Genomic DNA, 20,524 nt, shown 5'->3' with positions numbered 1-20,524 from the left:
CTCTGTGCCTGGCAGGGCAGGCATTATTCAAGTGAAGAAGGAATGCCTGTTAGCACATTTGAAATGTTTAGTAAAGGTGCTCTATAGTAAAGGTGGTTGTTAGTTAGGTATGTTGGAAAAATAAAATTGTACTTGTTTTACTTGCAGATGGACTCTATTGAAATGCTATGGAAAGTGCATATATATGCGTTGTATGTCAGTTTGATTGAGTGAAATGCCACTGACAATTTTTTTTTTGAAGTTAATGCAGTGTTTATTTGCAGACGGACTTTATTTAAATAATAAGGAAAGTGCATGAGGTGTTTGTCAGTCTGAGTGAGTGTGCTAGACTTAATGAGTTTTGAGGATTTTCAGGAGTAAGTTGTTACAGAACAACATGGACGTTTAGGCACTTGTGGCCATATCTTTATGTGAAGTAATCTCGCAGGCGCTAGGTATAAAAAGCTGGAGTAAGAAAAAAAAAGGAAAATGTTAAATGCAGATGTGAAAATGTCGTGTATATCCATGCACTTGAGAAGTATGGAAGTGAAGGCATGTCACGGGCATATTAGCTAGAATGCTCATGGATGTATGAAAGAATGAATGGGTGCAACATTCATTTTAATTAGAAGTTTTAGATACTAGGGAGGTAGCGCCTCCGTTTGGTATGAACAGTAGGAAGTTTCTCTATTTAGAAGAGTTAGGTTAGGTGGTAGTGCCACTTAGAAGTGCACTCTATCGGTGTTTTAGTTAACGCTGTTTAGGTCTTGATATTGAGTTTAGTGATGTAACTAAAGTGAGGTAGCGCCTCGGTAGGTTTGATGTGTTAGAAAGGGGAAGCCTGAGGGTAGCGCCTTGTCAGGAATTTTAATTAGAGTGGTTAGTGAGAGTTGCACAAGTATGGTTGGTACTGCAAGCGTCTAGTGTCTTTGCTATAGCGGTAGTCGAGTCTAGTGCTTTTGCTTGGAAGTAGTGCAATCTTTGAAGAAATGATTCTTATCCCAAAGGACGGCTTGTAGAAGACAGGTGAAGCGGGTTGCTGGCAGGGGACGCCCTCCAGTAAATATTATGAAAAGGTTGAAGAAGCTGTTCGAGGTGAAGAATCCCAGGGTGATTTGTTTATTTTAGGTGTTATGTGTTGATCCTGGCTATTTTGATATGGTCAGGGTTTTGATTATAGGACTGGATTGTTCTGCCATTGAGAAGAGTGTTAGAGTCAACCATATGTTTTTTCGATGGACTTGGAGTTGACTGGCCAGCATCTCCAAGCTGTTTGAGGAGCTTTACACCATGGTATGGTCAGGTTTGCTTGATTGGCTTGGTCCACATATATATATATATATATATATATATATATATATATATATGTATATGCTTATGTGTTTCTGAGGCATGCCTGTTGCTGGTTGTGTGTTAGTGAGCTGTAGAATTTTACTGAACCTCTTATCTGTCTATGGTGATTTCGTTGTCATCCTGATGACTAGTATTGCGTCGGGGTGACAAGTAGGTGCTTCAGGGTGGCAGCCTGAAGGCTCGCCTGTGGCAGGGGCGAGCAGGAGGACCAAAGTTGTTTTGTGTTGGTTATGGTATTGTGGGTTAGGTATAGCCTTGGATCTGGGCTGGTTTGTGTCTAGTGTGGGAGACTAGAGTCTGCTCGTGGCAGGGGTGGATGGGAGGTGATTAGTGCTGTTATTGATGGTGTTTAAGAATGATAGGCGTAGTTCTGAAATTGCATAGTTGTGGGTTTTTCTAGTGAAACCTCCATTTCTCTTGGGTTGGATGAGATGTGCGTTGCCTTTGTGAAAATGTCTGATAGGAGGGAGATGTGTTGTGAAGCTTGTGTTGCAAGTGTGTTTTGTAAGGGGGAAGATGTGTTGTGATGTGCTTGGTTAGTCTGATGTGGTTTGTCATGTGGTTTATGATGTCACCAGAGTGCCTGTGGAATGCTGAGGCATGAGTGGGAGAATGCTGTGATGAGAGTTCTATATTGTGTCAGTTGAGCCCTCCCTCCCTGGGTGATGGGTGCCGGTGTCTTTGTGTCTCTGTCTCCCTATCCTTATCGCTGATGTCTTAATCTTGGAACTGTAACTGTAACATAAGAACTGAAGTAAACTTAAGAAGTAACCATAAAGCTGCCATGGACTGAGCTTCATAACAATTTCCTAATATCTGCTCTTATTTTTTTTCTTTGCCGCCCCCACCTCATTATTGGTGGCATGGACTGGATGAAAGTCTGGCCTTCTAAAAGCTCCATGCTTTTCCTTATAATCCATCAGAATCCAACCGTAGTCAACTCCACTCGGATAATACAACACATTGTTCAAATCATGCCATCATCTTCGGGATTTCGGACGGTTTTATTCAGTGTCTATTCTGGTCCCCTGTTATCTCCACCAGGTTAGCCATACTTTCACATTGCCAGCCTCCCACCATTTCCCAGCTTATTTCCATCAAGTCATGATCATTTGACTTCATCCTTATGATCTAAAATTTTACTATTGAAGCAGCAATATAACCAGAGACAAAGTAGTAGTCCAGGGAGGCTCTCAAAGTACCACTTGTCCAGGTGATTGCCCCAGGTATATCTCCTGTTGCTTGCCCATTTAACATAGTTAAATCATGGGACCCAGCTTCACTGAGCCATAGTAGCTCTTTTTCTCCCAACACTGCTTCATCATGTACCTCACCCAAAACATCCAGGTAGTCCAGATTAAAGTCACCACATACAATTATCTGAGGATTCTCTCCATTCATACGAGCATCATCTATTAACGATACAATAAGAGTCCACAAAAACACGGTCAGATAGCACACACTGGCTCCAATACACATTTAGGAGGGCAATAGCAATTTTTTATGACCCAGGGAATGTCGTTCCAAGTTTACCATTTGGACATATGGAGAGGGATTAAGGGAAGAGGTTACCCTAAGAGCCCTACCCATTTTAACCATTGTTAACAGACCCGAAAAGGGGTGCCCTAGAGGACCCTTTCCAGCATCATTCAAGAAGACGGTATACCCTTCACAAATCGATTTAGCCTTCAGCCAAGTCTCCTGGAGGCAAATAAGGTCAAAATTGTTCAGGCCCAAATTCTCCTTTTGACAGAGGTCCATAAATCCTCTCTTGTTCCAGGAGCCTAGCCGGAGGGTTTCATTCCCCTCCTTTTTCTGGTTCTAATGATTACGTGGCCCCACCAATGCTGCTGCCAGCCAGTCCCAGCATTGGCCATTTCAGCCATCCAGCTGGGATTTCAGCCCGCCAGGATACTTCCTTGCCACTTGATTTCCAATAGTGGCCATAGATGGGTGGCAGGCTTGTGCCTTATCAGTTTGGTCATTAAGATGTAGACCCCTCTGGGTGTTTCCTTCCTCCAGAAGGGGTTTCTACCCCCCACTATCGTCTTGCGGTCCCTTGCTAGTTTCCAAACGTAATCAGAAGTGGCTGGAAGGATTGACGCTTGAAGGCCTGACCTTCCTGCTCTAAGCCCTTAAGACTAGTGGGCGCCAGAGCCCTACTTGATCCCAAGTTCATATTATTTTGCGCCGGAGTAAGGTGATACCAGTTCCCTTCTGAGTCTGGGTAGATGCTTGACTCAAAGCCTAACGGAAGCATACAGTTACTAAGTACCACTATTGTTGGTTTTATGGCCCTAGTTGCCAAGTGCAAGATCACCCAATCCGGGAGGTCTGAAAGGGGGACTTTTCTTGATTCCCTGCTTCCACTTTCTATCAAATCTGAGCTTTGGAATATAGAGAAAATGTTTGCCTCTGGGGCAGTCATCCGATCTTCCTTGTCTTGGGCAGCAGGCATTTCCTTAAGACTTTCCATCCCTCTCCTGAGGTTGAACACCATTCCCTTCCTTTCTTCCACTGTGAAGATTTGCACTTGTTTCATTGTCTACTCTTCTCATCAGACTTTGCAGACCTTTAAAAGGTAGCTCTGCATCCATTTGTAGTCTTCGAGTACCGCCGCCAGCAAAGTTGACTTATCCAACTCTTTTCTCTTCGTTAGATCACATAAGCGGTTTTGCCAATTTAGGGATGTTTCAGCTTCCTTATCAAGCAGCTCCTGTACCTTTACTACGAAGCCCTCCAAGTAGCTCATCTTGGAGTGAGCCATTGCTATGAGGGTAGCTTCATCTTTCAAAGAATCATTGAGGGCTTCGTACAATTTCCCTAAGGTGGCCAATGATTATGCGAGTGTTGCCATTAAGGTGTTTAGCAGGTAGGCCAAATCTGTCGTAATGCGGGCCCCTCAATTTCTGGCCTCAGCATGGGGGCCCTCTTCACGTCTTCTTTCATCCGTCGATTCCGAAGATAGACAATAGAGTCTCTGGACCCCTCTTCCCACTGTCTCACAGAGGACCCTTGCTCTGGGTCAGCCTCTGGTCTCCCAACCTGCCTGGCAGCCAGCAGCCATGCCTGTTGAAATGGGGCTTCTTTCATTAAAGCAGAACAAGAAGTTACTTTCTTACCTGGTAACGTTCTTTCGATGGGCTGTTCTGACGACGTATTCCACATCTATGACAGGTAATCACCACAGCTGTACTGCTTCGGATAATTTTCGGCGTCTGCGTCGATGACGTTGATACGCTGTCCTCGAGGGCTTCCGTCGAGCTGACGTCACTGGATGTTATAAGTAGGACGCACAATGCCAGTAGCCTCAGTTGTAGTTTTTTCCCAGAACGTGTGGCACCAATCTTCTGCCAGAATAACCACAGAAAGCCTTGCGGAAACGGAAGCTGCAATCGCATAAGAAATTCTGTAGAGGGGCAGGTAGAGAGGGAGCGATGTGGAATACGTTGTCGGAACATCCCATCAAAAGAACGTTACCAGGTAAGAAAGTAACTTGTTCTTCGAGGGGATTGGTTCCTCGGACATATTCCACATCTATGACAGACTCCCAAAGCAGTACCAACGTCTGGAGGAGGGAAAAGAATGTAGAATTTTAGAATGCCTAAACAAACTGCAGAATAAAGGACCGCCTTGCCAAAGGCTAAATCTTGCCCATGGATAGAATCCAGGGAGTAGTGTTTGACAAAAGTATGGACAGAGGCCCATGTGGCTGCTTCACAAATGTTACGAATGGGAACACCCCTCTGCAGTGCAGTAGAGGCAGCCACACCCCTAGTAGTAGAATGGGCCCGTAAGCCTACCGGAGGGTCTTTACCCGCCAAGCAGTAACATTCAGAAATTGTCACGATAATCTATCTAGACAAAGTCTGTTTAGCAACAGCTTGTCCCAAACGCCTGACAGCGTATCCTATAAAGAGCTGATCGTCCACTCTGACCCGGGACATGCGTGAGATATAGAAGCTTAACGCTCTCCTAGGATCCAACCGATGGAGCCTCTCCTCTTCCTTACCAGGATGCGGAGGATAGAACGCCAGAAGAATTACCTTCTGGCTTAAATGAAATTCCGACACAACCTTCGGAAGAAAAAAAAAGGACGAACCCCAAGGACAACCCTGTCCTTATGGAACACCGTGAAGGGTGGCTTAACGGATAGTGCCTGCAACTCACTCACTCTGCGAGCGGAAGTGACCGCAACTAAAAATACAGTTTTCAAGGTCAACAGTCTCAAAGGACAAGAATGTAAAGGCTCAAACAGTGCTCCCATTAGGAATTTTAGAACCAGGTTCAAATCCCAACCTGGCACCTGGAAAGGTGATGGGAACACATTAGTGTGCCCTTTCAGAAACTGAGAAATCAAAGGAATCTTAAAATAAGAACACTCCTCAGACGAGCGCTTAAATATGGATAGCGCCGCCAGGTAACCTTTAATGGTACCCACTTGCAGGCCCTTGTGGGCTAAGGAAAGCAAAAAAGACAGAACCACAGGAATGGCACATGAAAAAGGATCCACATTCTTAACCCTGCACCAGTCGCAGACTTTTCTCCAACGGCAACGTTACAGGGACTTAGTTGCGGGCCTTCTGGCCGAAAGCAACACCTCCATCACGTCTTCAGGGAGGTCCCAATCCTTATACCTCAACCTTTCAGAAGCCAAGCATGAAGGTTGAGGGACTTGACCTCTGGGTGGAGAACCTGACCCCCCCTCCCTCCCGTGAGAACAGATCGTCTCAGTAGGGAAGACGGCGCAGATGGACATGTCGAGAAGGTCCGGGTACCACGTTCTCCTGGCCCATGCCGGAGCAAGGAGGATCATTCGGGAACCAAACCTCCGTAACCTCTGCAGCACTTGCGGAATGACGGGGACTGGAGGGAACGCGTACAGCAGTGGGAAGGACCACTCCACTACGAACGCGTCCCCTAAGGCTCCTCTTGGAGGAAATTCCCGCAAGCAGAATCCTTCGCACTTCCGATTGACATTGGTGGCGAAGAGATCCACATGTGGGGTCCCCCAAAGGGCGAAGATCTCCAGGAGAATCTCCTGAGCCAGCTCCCACTCGTTAGAGACTGTGCTCTGCCTGCTCAGAGTGTCCGCCGCCGCGTTTTCGTCTCCGGCCAGATGAACTGCCGAGATTGAAATTTCCTGCTGGATGGCCCAGAACCAGAGCTGCATCGCCTCTCTGCACAGAGGGAGAGACCCTGCCCCCCCCTTTTGTTGAGGTAGTGCATGGGCACTGTGTTGTCCGTCAGAATCAGGATATTCTTCCCCCGCACAGACGGGAGAAAAGCCTTCAGGGCTAGCCTGATGGCCCTCAGCTCCAACAGATTGATATGGAGTCTGGACTCCGACGGAGACCAACGACCGCTGACTGTCAACTCGTTGGCATGAGCTCCCCATCTCGTGAAGGACACGTCCGTCACGATCGTTACCTCCGGCCAGGGTAGCCAAAATGGAGCCCCCTTCATCAGATTGCCTTCGACGGGCCACCACAGAAGATCCTGGGCGACCGAGGGCGGCACCTGAACGGAGTCCGACATCCTGCCGGAGGAATGCGACCACTGGAACTTGAGAGCCCATTGCAGAGATCTCATCCGCAACCTAGCCTCTGGCACCAGAAGAATGCAGGATGCCATGAGGCTGAGCAACCTCAAGAACTCGAACGCCGGGAGACTCTGGGCATGTTGAAACTTGTGCACCATCTGCAGAATATGATGAGCCCTCACCTGAGGAGGTGAACACTGCCCTCTGATGTACTGGAGCCGCTGGGTAGGTGTCAAGTGGGACTTCAAGTTGAGGGAGAAGCCCAGCTTGTGAAGAGAGTGGCAGGTGACTGACAGATGATCCAGGACTTGCTCGGGAGAGCGCGCCCTGATCAACCAATCGTCCAGTTAGGGGTAGACGTGAATCCCCGCCCTTTCCCGAGATACCCTGCCACCACCACCATGCGCTTGATGAAGACCCTCGGGGCAGAGGTCAATCCGAACGGCAGGACCCGAAACTGAAAATGCGAGTCGCCAACCGTGAACCTCAGGTACCTTCTTGTGCTTGGGATGAATTGGCACATGAAAATAAGCATCCTTGAGGTCGAGAGACACCAACCAGTCCTGAAGCTGAAGGGCCTGGAGGACTTGAGAGAGAGTAACCATCTTGAACTTGTCCTTCCTGAGGAGCTTGCTCAAACCATGCAAGTCCATGATGGGTCTCAATCCCCAGTCTTTTTTCAGGATCAAAAAATATGGGGAATACCATCCCTTGTTCCTCTCAGCTACAGGCACCAGTTCTATGGCACCTTTCTCCAGCAGGGATTTGATTTCCTGCGCAAGGAGCGGATCCGGACTCTTCAAAGAGAGATTCCCTGGTGGATTGTCGCTAGGCCTCTGCCGGAAAGGAAGACAGTAGCCATGGGCTATGATCTCCAGAACCCACACATCTGAAGTAATGGCGCGCCATTCTACAAGATGCTGCGCCAGCCTTCCCCCAACCAGCGAACCATGGGACATGGCCTCATGACTGAGCTGAAGCGGCTGCGGCAGTGCCTGAGGGCAAAGAGGCAACTGCCCAAGCGGCCTCGGCACCTCAAGTACCTTTTTTTCCACCTCTGGTACTCATATGGTGTCCCCTTTGACTTGCAGCTCCCCTCGATCTACCAAAGGAAGAGTAGCATCGAAAGGAATCTCCCCTCCATTGCTGTCCCCTAGGAAAAAAGGCGGAGGTTGGCGAACTGCAGCGCTCAACGACTTCGCTACAGCTTTGGAGGTCTGAAACCTCTCAAGGCTCTCGTCAGCCTTGCTGCCAAAAAGATGTTCACCATCAACGGGCATGTTGAGAAGCCGGTCTTGACGTCAGGAGCAAACCCCGACTTCCGCAACCACGCAAATCTGCGCATTACAGTGCTCGGCGCCATGGACCGGCTGACATAATCTGCCATGTCCAGAGCCGACTGAACGGATTCACACATGGCATCCTGGCCATCCTGAACGAGAGCAAGAAAACCATCCCGTTCCTCCCCTTCGGGAATATGTTCAGCCACCAAAGACACACAATTCCACAGAGTGTGAGTGAAACGTGCTAAGGCACACACACAGTTGGCTGCCTGTAAAGCCATTCCCCACTGAAGAAAACACTTTCTTCGCCCAGCCATCAAAACGCTTGTCGTCCCTATCAGGAGGGATGGTAGGGTACGACGCCTGCTTTGCTGGGGCCATAGCCGCCTGCACCACCAAACTCTCCAGAGTGGGGTGCGTAGTCAAGTAGCAAGGGTCGCTACTGGCTGTAGGGTATTTTTTCGGCAAAGACTTGCTCACTGCCGGGAGACTCTCCGGAGCAGTCCAAGCCGCCGCCGCCACCCTTCTCTGTAAAGCCATATGAAATGGCAGCACTGAGTCAGGTGGGTGGACCTTGGTCAAGGATATCTGTCGGGTCATCCTGCAGAAAACCCACTGGTGGCACAGACCACCCCAAGTACTCCGTCACCCTCGACATGTGCCGCCGGTATGAAGACTCGGCGTGCGTGGCAGGCTCAGGCCTACCGAACTCAACCTCCGCAGAGGTGTCCAGACCACTGGCGTTGTTCAAAGACTGACGCAGGTCTTCCAACTGGCTATGACCAGACAAGAGTTTGTCAGGTACCTCACCAGGAACCAAACCTTCCTCAGACCCTTCATCCACCTCAGAGATGTAATCCAGAGGCTGGAATAAATCCCTGGATGAGGGCCCAGAAAAAAGGTTCAAATACAGGCCTTGCTGACTTCTTCAGGGCCTTCCTCGGAGTTTCCACCGATGCACGGGGTACCTCTGGTAAAGCCTCCACAAAAGGCGTTGAGGGCATCAACAGAGTCAACGTTGAGCGTGGCGCCGATGGCTTTCGACACAGGCTTCGAGGGTGGTGCCCCGAGCGTGTCCTTAGTCGGCTTCGGCGCCAATGGCATCGATGACTTCCCTCGATGGACACTGCGCCGACGGCGTTGACGTCTTCTTAGAAGACCTCACAGGCTCCATCGGTCTCGAGGGCGTCGAGGACCGGGACCTGGAGCGGGCATGGCTAGAGCGATCCACCTTATCCGACCGGGACCTCGAAGGTTCCCGTTGAGCGCGCCGACCGCCCGAGCCTGAAGGCGTGTGAGCGGTGGCTCTAGCACGTTCCCAGCCAGCTTCTTTCGAAGGCACGGACGGAACGGAGCCTTGCGACTGGAAAATTGCCATCATCTCCTTAGGAAATGCATCCCATTCTGTAGGAGAGGAATGCTGGCTGGGACAAGCAACCCCCCCGACGGGTGGAGTCCTCAGATGAGGACTAGGAAGGCGTCCCGTGATGGCGCTTCGGTGAGTGCCTCGAAGAGGCAGAGGAATGGCGGGAACCACTCCGGGACCGAGACCCCCTGGACTTACGCCGACGACATGGAGAGTCGCCCATCGAATCGTCGGTCGAAAGCCCTGCGGATTTCGACTTTCGGGGTTTGGAAACCCTACCTACAAGAAAGCTTCTTCCGCTCCCGCAAGGCCTTCGATGTTAACGACTGGTAATCGTCACAGTCATCGGTGGCGTGGTCCTCGCCGAGGCACCAGAGGCAGACGTCGTGCGGGTCCGTAAGTGACATCTTGGAACCGCAGTCCCGACACTTCTTGAATCCCGACTGCGGGTTAGAAGACAAAGAAGACATGATAACTTCACAAAACACCAAGTTCAAAGAACCGATAGAATCAGAAGAACCGAGGCGTGCCGAGATCTTCGAAGCGAACACATTTGCGGAAAAAACGGAACTGAGGCTACAGGCATTGTGCGTCCTACTTATAACATCCGGTGACGTCGGCTCGACGGAGGCCATCGATACAGCGTATCAATGTCATTGACGCAGGACATTTTCCAAAGCAGCACAGCTGTGGCGATTACCTGTCATGGATGTGGAATACGTCAGAGGAACCAATCCCCTCGAAGACCTCTTCACTGGATGTGTTTACTGCCAGATTTGGGCTCAGCCAAGAGTCAGTTTCAAATCTTTCTTTTAGGCTTGCTAAACTCAAGTGTTTTTGATTTTCAATTCTTGATGTAAGATTTAGAATATCTTTTGACAGGCCGGCCATCAGCATTAGTGATTTCGATCCTTCCAGCCCCCCACCTTATTGACTCTAGCTTTGTTCTCCAAGACTTTCAGCCAGATCTTGTTGGATAAGCCGACCCCAATGCTTCTATTGAAGCTCCCAAGGGATCCAATCCGACTGATCCTTGCTAGGATAGTCTTCCAAGTCCTCCTTTGTTAGTTCATTGTCCACCCCATTAAAGGAATAGAAGGCAAGGCGGCTATCATGATTTTCACGTTTAGCTGGTCATCTAAAGATGAGAGCTCCTCTTCTACCAGACCACTAAGTGCTTCATGTGTCATAGTCAAACTGTCAGTGGGCAGCTGGTGAATTTGCTTTTCAGCTCCATGGCAGTCATTAGGCAGCTTATCCTCCCTCCTTATTGCGCCCTGGTTATTTTCCAGGGTCAAGTCAGCCGGGGTGGGTGTAGGGCTATCCCCAATTAAAGTTTATGAAGTTGGGGGCTCCACACTAACATACTCCCTTTGGAGCAGTTTATCCGGAGAGGCAATGTCCGCAGGGGCAGTGCAATGGCAGATACCAGTTTCCCGAAGTGGCAAGTCTTCACACACACCACATGGTCTTGCCGCTTTGTTTGTAGGCAGGTCCGTGAGCCCAGTCCCGACATGCCAGCACCACACTCCCCACCCGCTGGGCCTCCTCACCTTTAGCAGAATCTACGCAAGGGGCAGGTATTTTACGCCTTTGCTGGTATGTCAGTCACCAATTACCTTCCCTTTAGAATGCCCTCCACTTTGGCACGCTGCCACACCGAAACACTAACTCTGCTTCTCACTCCGCGTTCGCTCCCCGAAGCGGGAGGGTTATTCGCCATCAGCCAATGATCGAGATAGCAGACAGATTTCGGGTTCCACTCTCCGCTGTAACACTCTGCTTCTCACTCCACTTAGGTTGGATAATATCAGGAATTGGCCCCCGTCTAATAACTGGCTCGTTCAACCATTAACCCATGCTGGAATGTGACGTACAAAAGTGGCAGTGGGATGGTACCATTTTTTTAAGAACAATAAATCTTGCTTTCTGGGAAAGCTTAGATTAGTAAGTAGTGTTCTTATGGTTGAAAATAAACATGGGAGACCGCCAGGGGGCGTAGAGCATGCTGGACGTATGAGACCAGCGCTCCTCCACCACTGCAGGGCCTAGCACTCTGAGCCAATCCCCAGCCAGGAGTTTGGAGTAACCCCGACGGGAACGTGCGCCCCCGCGGCAGCGGCCCAACGAATCGAACGCCCCTCCGAAAGTGGATACAGCCTGGCCCCGATCTGAGGCCCCGGACGCCAAGCAACAGACAGGACACCTTTTAGGATGCCGTGCAGCAGAGCCACTGGGGGCGTCACATCTCGCGGTGCCCCAGGCCTTGGCCGGACCCGGTGCGGAGCCCGGAGCCGCCGGTCGTCGCCTCCACGGCCCGCGCCCATAACACCGAGAGGAGGACGCCGGAGCACGCCCCACAGTGTGCGCGGATGCCAAGCGGGCCCTGGAGCTCTGCCCCGGTGATGTGTGGACATCGCGCGGGGCCAGGGACGAGTGGGGCGTCCTGGTGGGGGCCCCCCACCACCAAGAACTGCTCCGGTGCAGACCACCAGCAGCAAATCAGGACTCCGGGAGCCTCCCGACCCATCCCCCGCGCACGGAGGCCTACTCGAAAAGGAGCCCCCAGTGAAGGGGTCCGAGCCCACAAAGGACTCTGGATGTAGAGTCTTTGTACTCGAACATACCTCAATCTGAGTCTCTACATATAATCAAAAGTTTCTTAGACAGCCGACCAGACATTCAACATATTCCTAGTGAATTTTTGATTAAATTATTGGAGATAGCCCTTACCAAGAACTATTTCCGTTCTAAGAATGCATACTACTTACAGGTCAAGGGCACGGCGATGGGGGCGGCATTCGCCCCTAATTATGCGATCTTGTATATGTGGCAGTTTGAGAAGTCTCTCATTCTACACAATTCCAACCCCTTTTTCACGGCCATGCGTCTCTATAAGAGGTATATAGATGATATAATTCTCATCTGGGATACTACAAAGGGTGACTATACTGCCTTTCTCCCATGGATTAACACCTTGAATCCTCATATAAAGTTTACTATGTCTACCAGCAATATCTCACTTCCATTCTTGGATCTGGCCATTAAGATTGACATAGACTGCATTTTTGTGGATTTGTTTCGTAAAGAAACCGATCGGAATACCATTTTACGATTCGATAGCTTTCACCCTCAGGCTTTGAGGGAGAGTATTCCTTATGGGCAGTTTGAGAGCCAGACGAAATTGCACTAAGACCAGTGACTATACTATACAAGCTGGCATTATCTCCAAGAGATTGGCGGCTAGAGGGTATCTCCCATATCTATTAAAACAGGCTTGCAAAAGAGCCAGATACCAACATTGTGATACCCTACTCACTAGGCAGAATAGGCCAGATATCACTAATCACTGCATTGTATGCGCTACTACCTTTAACTCCCATCACAAAGAGTTGAAAAATATGACAAACATTGGCATCTTCTCCAACTTAATAATCCTGATCTAGAACGCCCATTGTTCGCTTTCAAAAAGGGCAGAAATCTCAAGGGCTGGCTCTCACAAGCAGATCGTATGAAAACTGTCCCCCAGCAAGCAACTATTCGCTCGCAATGGGGTTTTCAACCAATACTAGGGCACTTTCCATGCAGGTTCTGCAATGCATGCAGATCAACTTCGGCCTGCTCCACAGTCACCATTAATGAGAGATCATGGTCCCTTAAACAACACACTACGTGCAACTCCACCAACGTGATTTATGTCATTATATGCCCATGTAAGAAATCATATATAGAAAAAACAGCAAGACCTATAAAATCTAGGATTTCAGAGCATAAATCGAGAATCCGTCTTAACACCTGCAATGCCCCACTAGTATCACACTTTTTGGAGTTTGGACACAATTGTGACGACTTTAAGTGGTGGGTGCTGGAACGTGTAGTAGGGACGGATCGACTCAATACTGCAAAATACTCTCCCAACGGGAACAGTGGTGGATGTACCAGACTCCACAAGGGTCTGAATCACCAAGAAGAATGGCTCCACTGCATTACTTGAAGGTACATAGGTGTCCTCCTGGCACCCCCCTCTTTAATGTGGGTGCCCCCGTTTGGGGCACGATCTAGGGCCTTGCTTGAATATAATGCCTGTCCCCCCCGTTTTCAGGGTGCAGACATCGTGACACGGTGGTGGTGATCACATAGCCAGGTGTATGCGGACCGCGACCGTGGGATCCGTTTGAGTGTCTGGAGTAATATACCAGGTTGACTATCTCTTTAAGAAACCACTTGTTGGATCCCACGTCACATGACCGTGAGTAGAGATCACGTGACTCTCAGGCTTCCACTATTTCAGGAAGCGTTAGCGGCTGGGAGGCCGGCTTCCAAACAGTCGGGTTGCACGCGAGGGCCATCAAAACAAACCACACGCAGACTCGGACATGGTTCCGTATTCCGGTGCTTGCGACTGAACGAGCGAGCACCCCGCGGCATAGAGGCACTTTTCTACCGTGAACAAGGTAAGGAAACGTTTGCCCTTGTTCCACTTCTTCCTGCCTCTATCCTTCGTCCCAATCTTGGTGGCCACTGATATTTTACGGGGGTTCAGGAAGTGAACGCCACGTCTGGTGCACACATACCGCGCCAGCGGCTGCATTGACTGTCATGATAACACATTGAGGCGCATCCACAACGGCATGCGGCTGCTGACCCTGGAAACGGGTCTTTTTGTAAATAGCGGCTAACTTCATCTGGCCAGTTGAAGATGTGGCTCGCCAACGAGCATCACCCCATAGGGGCTAATCGGTACTGACATAAGCCAAGTCTGGCTTTAAGACGAGCCTGTTCCAACGTGCTCCATAATTTATGACAAGGCCGTTGACTGCTGTTTACTGATTCTAACATATTGGATTAGAGCAGTGCAGCGGATGGGATACACTTGTTTAGGCAGCAAGTTGGCAATTACATAGATTTATGACTCATAGATGTCTCTTGTGCTCTGAGACTATGTACTCCCTGCGTTTGTTTTGCTAGACACTTTCTTCCTCTTTTTCAGCCGGCAGCTATCTAGCTGGTGGAAGCAAGATTGAATTCTTCTCTTCTATGAAGTGAATTTCACTCCATCAAGACATCATAATACCCCATCACTTAGGGGTCCACTCTTTCCTGTGTTGGCACCCAGGAGGAGTTGGGATTTTCTCCATTTCCAAAAGATTTGGATTTCCACGTGGTATGGATGATTGGTTGGGTTTGTTGTCCTGTTCTTTGTATGTATATGCCACTGGGATTGTAGTGAGGTTCCTTACTAATTTAGGCCCTCCTCTCCAGACTACCCGGTTGGTCAGATTTACTTAAGATCCATGCTGGATCTAGTGGGGTGGAACACTTTTCTACATCCCGAATCTTATTATAGATTCTGCAGTATGTCTCTATGGAGGTATTTATTGCATTAATTGGATTCTCGAGGAGAACAATACTGTAACCTTTTATGTGGAGCATTTGTGGGGCTGCTAGGCTAGGTCAAGGATTTTTTAACATGTGGTTTTTAATCTTGGTATATTTTTGTTCTTTCTTTTCTTTCCCCTGTTCCCTTCTTTCCATTTTCTGATATAGTTTAGTGAAGAACTGGATAAAGAAGGAACGCAAGGACCATGCATATACATATAAGAAGAATCTGGTTATGGAAGGACACAAGGACTAACTTTAAGACGCCTTTCTGTTGACCATATAAATCCATTGCTGTTCCTTTATTTCACAACCATTTTCGTCCTGTCCTGAGGAAGACAACGGCTAAGCCATCCCTCTTTTTTCCGAAAGGAGACAGATGCCTTAGACAATTTCTAAGGTCGTCGAAACTACCCAATCGTGACACCAGTAGGTGCCGGGGGTTGGCTACTTAGGTCGAAATGGTGACAAACGTTGCAGGTGCACCCTTTACATATCTTGCACTGCAAGCTTGTCCATCAAGTTGTATAAAAAAATGTTGTCACTTTAAAATATGATACTGGAGAGGCGTCATAATTTTGTAATTTTTGCATTTCCCAAATTTCTCTTATTTTCTATTCTTAATTGTTGGAATAGTTGCAGCTAGATTCAGAATTAATTTTTGAACTGTGCATGCATTTCGAGATTGGGGTCAGTATTAGGACTGACCCTTTTCAATGTGCTCTGATCCTCCCCGGAAGAATTGTCTTCCCTTTCCTTTCCCCCTGGGGGGCTATTGCACATTGCACTTTGGATTCATCCTGCATTGCAGGGAGCTTAAATGGTCGTCATGCACTTTATCTGTATATATTCTATATTGATTGTTTTTATGCTGTTTTATGATGGATTCAGTACCATATGTTACATGATTTGATATGTAAACAATAAAGATTAATTGATTTGTATTATCCTTGACCTGGCCTATCCCCTCATTTGGGCTCCCATACGATGGTTACTTATTTTGCTTGAGTGTCTTAGCAATTTGTCCCGCGTTACCCACATCTCCTTGTCCATTTGCTCTAGTTACTCCCCCGGGTTTACGCGGTAGGGGATGCCTAGCCTTGTCCAAATAAAGACTTCAATATTATGGCCACATCCATTCTTAAGCCTTCAGGTGGAGGCTCTATGACCCATCCAGCAATAAGACTAGCAGTAAGAGTAATATGGAACACATAAGAATGGTTCCCAGTAAGGTAGAATCACATGGCTAGAAGGAGCACCTGCACTGTAAGGACCAATCACAAGATACCACACAATCATGGACATTAACCCACAACTCATAACTCGTACAGAATCAATCTATCATATCACTGGTTATGAAAGGACGGCACTGCTTCTCAATGTTAGGGTGAGAACCTGAGAGATGGGACCACCTACCTATAATACAAGTAAGAGCAGAGAGGGCAAGAAGGGGAGATTGAAAACAGGCAGGACCACATCCAGGGAAGTAGGTTACAGCGCTGTAGCAATATCCAGGCCAACTAGCGAGCCAATGATGGAGAGGGGGGGAGCTATAGCTATAGAAAGCTGGGACTAGATTCCAGGCAAAATTGACAACCTTACAGTCAATAAGCATTAAGGCAAGCTCAGAGAGAACAAGACAAACAGGAGCTGGGAGCTATAGTCCAGACCTGGTGGAATGAGAAAGGCCACCAGCCCAAGTAAGAGAAAGGCTTGATGGAGAATAGACCTAGTTCTGCCAACTTCTGCACATGACGCACCAGAAATCTTGAAAGGAACTTGTAGAAGCACACCACTCGTGTGACTGAGTTTAGCTGAACCCTGTCCTGGACAGACATTTGGTACCTTTTCCATTGTTCGACTATAGAAGGAATTTGGATCTTCTGTCCCTTAACGCTAGGGGGTGGCCTTTGGAACAATGGTCCTTTAGGCTAGGAACCTAGACTTTTGGTTTCTCCCGATAACTTGCAGTTTTACTTGGGCACCTCTCCTCTAAGTTGCTTTCCTGTAGAGGCCATCCACCAATTACTCCTTGAGAAATTGAACAGGGCGTTACCAAATATGTGAGACCTTATACCAAAGGGAGGACCCCACAGAATCCCTGAAAAGTGGAGAATTGTTGGATTTCAACATACTCCTCTAGGGAATACCGAGATGTAAGTCCAAAGCCAATAACTCCATTATGTGCTGTCTTTTGTGTTGCTACAATCCAGAATCTGAAAATAAATCTGTGTGCATTTTCTGTTCTTCCCCACCTGTGACAATTCCCAAGTGTTCTCCTTAAAAACAGGACATAGCACTTTTAAATGAAAAGGAGATTAATGGTGGCTGGTTAGTAAGAGGTTAATGTTACATTTAGAGGATGTGTTTTGTAGGGTGTCAACATCATTTCCATTTCTGCCCGCTTTCTCTGAACACCAAATACTCTGAAGTGTGCAGGCTCCTGCTGCTTATCTTCAGAAATCCCTAAAATTAAATAAAAGTTATTCGGGAACTCTTTTAAAATGAATTAAACATTTCTCTATTTTTCAGAGTTCACAGCTGCAATCAGCTGCACTTGGACAGCAAGACTCGATGAGAATTGACGAATGATGCAGCATCGCAAAATTGAATGAAGTAGTCTTGCTCATTTGCAACTCCTATGCCATTCTAACAACATTCATTGAACATAAGCAATACAAAGTGTGGCCCAAGCAGGCACACAATATCTTACTTTTAAAACAAACATTCTATCTGCATAGTTACCTCTGCTATTATAATAGCGCATACTATGTAATGTTATGCTAGACTGTGTAACGCGAAGTAGGTCCAGATTATGCCAACGCTGTCAAGGCATATAAGTGACAGTTAACGTACCATGAAATGCACCCCTCTAGCTCTCTTCGACTCTAGCACAAATACAGCACATATGCCTGTTGTAATTGGCAGTAAGCACAGCTCTGAACGTTTTGCTTTTTATCAAGGGGACATTCAAACGTCAAAGGCTTTGGCCAATAAGAATGAAATAACTGATTTAACACAAACTTTGCACTTTCTGGGCCGAGCACATGCTTTAAACCAGGGGCCTGTAATCTTTGCTTCTCCAAATGGTTGGAACTAAAACTACCATCAGCACTAGCCAGCATAGTCAATGGTGAGGGAATTAAATGAGCAATAGTACAAAACATATGCACATACCCAGCACTACATTGGCCAACACATACTCTCTCAAACAAACACTCTCCCCCAATCGCACACAAACTGTAAACCACTGTACATCAATTTAAAACAGTCACAGTTGATACAGGCACCTTCTACAGTGCCACACCTAACCCTTGGTTGCTCTGCACATCACCTTGCACCCGGGCAGTTGCTGTGTATAGGGACATAAGCTTTCATGTGACAAGGTATAATGACAGAAGAAGGTATAATGACAGAAGAATGCCTCAGCAATACGCAGTTTTATTCAGTGACTGAGCTGAGGTTTCACTAGAAACACAGGACATCTTTGTCTTCACAATTCTTGCAGTTGAAGTGCCCTGAAGCAACGCCAATTAAAATAGGCACATGAGGACCTGTGGTTGGCGATGGTCCCCTCCTCATTGATTGTACATTTCCCTTGCATGTCCACCTGGTACGTAAGCGCACCAGGCTGGTGGGGCACTCTGGGTTGGCACCCATCTGTGTGCAGTTTAGGACCATGATCACTGCTGCAGCTCCTTAATGCTCTTCAGTGACTCTGCACATGTGCGCAACAACTCGCACAGCTGCATGCTGAACTCGACTGAACCAGCCTGCCGCAGCTGCTGTGCTGCCCATCCGATCTTCTGCAGCACTGCTTCCTCTGCTGACTCTAGCACCATCTCAGCCGGACGCTTTGGGGGAGAGGGTGTCTGGGGGACTGGACTATTGGATGGCTTAGGCAGGGTGGGGACGGGCAAGGGAAGGGGAAGCGGAAGGGCAGCAGCAGTGGCTCGGAGTCCAGAAGCAGCCCCCTCACAGTGCTCAGGCCGTGGCACAGGAGGCAGCTCAACAGCCTCTGAGGGCTCAAGGGGTGGGTCCTCGTCTGGTATGCTCCCGGTTGTGCTTGAGGCCAGCTGGCGTTCTCGCACCTGGGAGAGGGCCGCTTGGGCATTGAGAGCTAAAGAGGGGAGAAAGGCAAGAGACAGGAAGTGAGGGATGAGAAATAGCAACTGTATTATACTTTCAATTATTACCACCTGCCAAACCCACAGGAGTACATACTAAGGACTGTGTGGAACACCCCACAATGCTGGCCGCACCCTAGTAGCAATCACTACAACACATTAATCAGCAATGTCCATGTTCTTAAGAAATTATTTTAGAAGTTTATTTATTGCAACATCATCTTCAAGGCTGGAGAGGCAGACTATGTTGGTCAATGCATTTCGTGCCATGTTGGTCCTTCATCAGGGCACACATCTGCTTTAGAGAAAAAAAAGAGAAGCATTGGAATTGGCAGTACAGAAAAAAACATGTTTCTGTACTGCCTACATCAGACTTGTGAAAGGATTCTGCACAGCTTTTTTCTCCATCTAGAAAATCTTTGTTTAACAATTACCTTGGCAGTAATTCAAGTGTCCAACAGCTCGGTATACATCACTTTACTTTCCCAAAGTTTCTCTTTCTTTAAAGCAGATTGTCCTGATGAAGGACCAACTGGGCCCGAAGTGCACTGGCCAACAGTCTGTTTCTCGAGCCTTGAAGATAATGATGAAACAATAAATAAACTTCTTCTCAAATAATTTCTTAAGAACATGGACATTACCGATTGTAGTGATTGCTACTAGAGTGTGGCTAGCACTACTGGGTGGAAATGAGATATGGGGCAACGGGCCCACACAGTCCTTTGCCTTGGCTATCATTTTTACCCTGGCTATCATTTCTACAAAGTGCATGGTACCAAATACTATATTCTACAGGAATACCACAATTTGTGTTGCTGCCCACTCCATATCATTTAAACAAAACAAAATAAAATGTTGACACAATCAGTCTGAATTATCAGTGCAGTGAAGGAAAGCCTGAAATCACCTCAACAACCCAATCTAAGCACAGTGCATACATGCAGGAATCCCAATCAGCCAGCAGAAATGCTACAGCTCCATTTAGGCACGTGAAATACAATGTAAATTGGCATTTAAAAATACTGCCTTTTCCAGAAGCTTCTAAAACTGTAAGAGAACCGGCGGTCTCGAGAAAAACAGTTCAGAACAAATAAGAATGGCAACAATGGGCACACATTCTGAAGTAAACATTGCCTAGACCGGTCCTATCACTGGGAGGTTTGTATGCCATCAACTGTAAACCAAGGCAGCCAGAGTTTCACCCAAACCACTTTTACAAAATTCAGACAATACATATCAAACTGACTTCAGTAAGGGTGTCTGCAGCTTTTATTGGCACATGATAGGTCATGGCAAAGAGGCAGTTGCAGCAGTGAAATGTGTGTAATGTACTGTGGAGTGGTCTAGCATGTCACCCTTCTGCCATTTTGGTAGCCTCACTGCGTGCAGCCCTGTAAGCAAGGGGAGATTGTTAGTGGGATAGAGGGAGAAGCAGATGTGAAACCTGTGGTGTTGATGGGCCCAGGTAGAAGTACCCCAATCCTGAGTGATGATC

At 47.9% G+C, this 20,524-nt stretch overlaps 2 protein-coding genes across 3 annotated transcripts in view; one reads left to right on the top strand and one right to left on the bottom strand.

The window, feature by feature from the left end:
- Positions 1–20,524, top strand: part of NTPCR (nucleoside-triphosphatase, cancer-related) — a 164,851-nt gene that overhangs the window by 15,627 nt on the left and 128,700 nt on the right. The gene's annotated exons all lie outside the window — the stretch shown is intronic.
- The window catches only part of ZNRD2 (zinc ribbon domain containing 2), an 86,230-nt gene continuing 84,029 nt past the window's right edge, over positions 18,324–20,524 (bottom strand). The window contains exon 4 of the mRNA XM_069644848.1: positions 18,324–19,022. Coding sequence (XP_069500949.1) covers positions 18,586–19,022 — 437 coding nt within the window. The 3' untranslated portion in view covers positions 18,324–18,585. The remainder of the gene's footprint in view (positions 19,023–20,524) is intronic.

Source organism: Ambystoma mexicanum, chromosome 2p (assembly GCF_040938575.1).
Source record: "Ambystoma mexicanum isolate Mex_15411 chromosome 2p, UKY_AmexF1_1, whole genome shotgun sequence".
Lineage (NCBI taxonomy): Eukaryota > Metazoa > Chordata > Amphibia > Caudata > Ambystomatidae > Ambystoma > Ambystoma mexicanum.
This window is presented reverse-complemented; position numbering and strand designations above follow the sequence as displayed.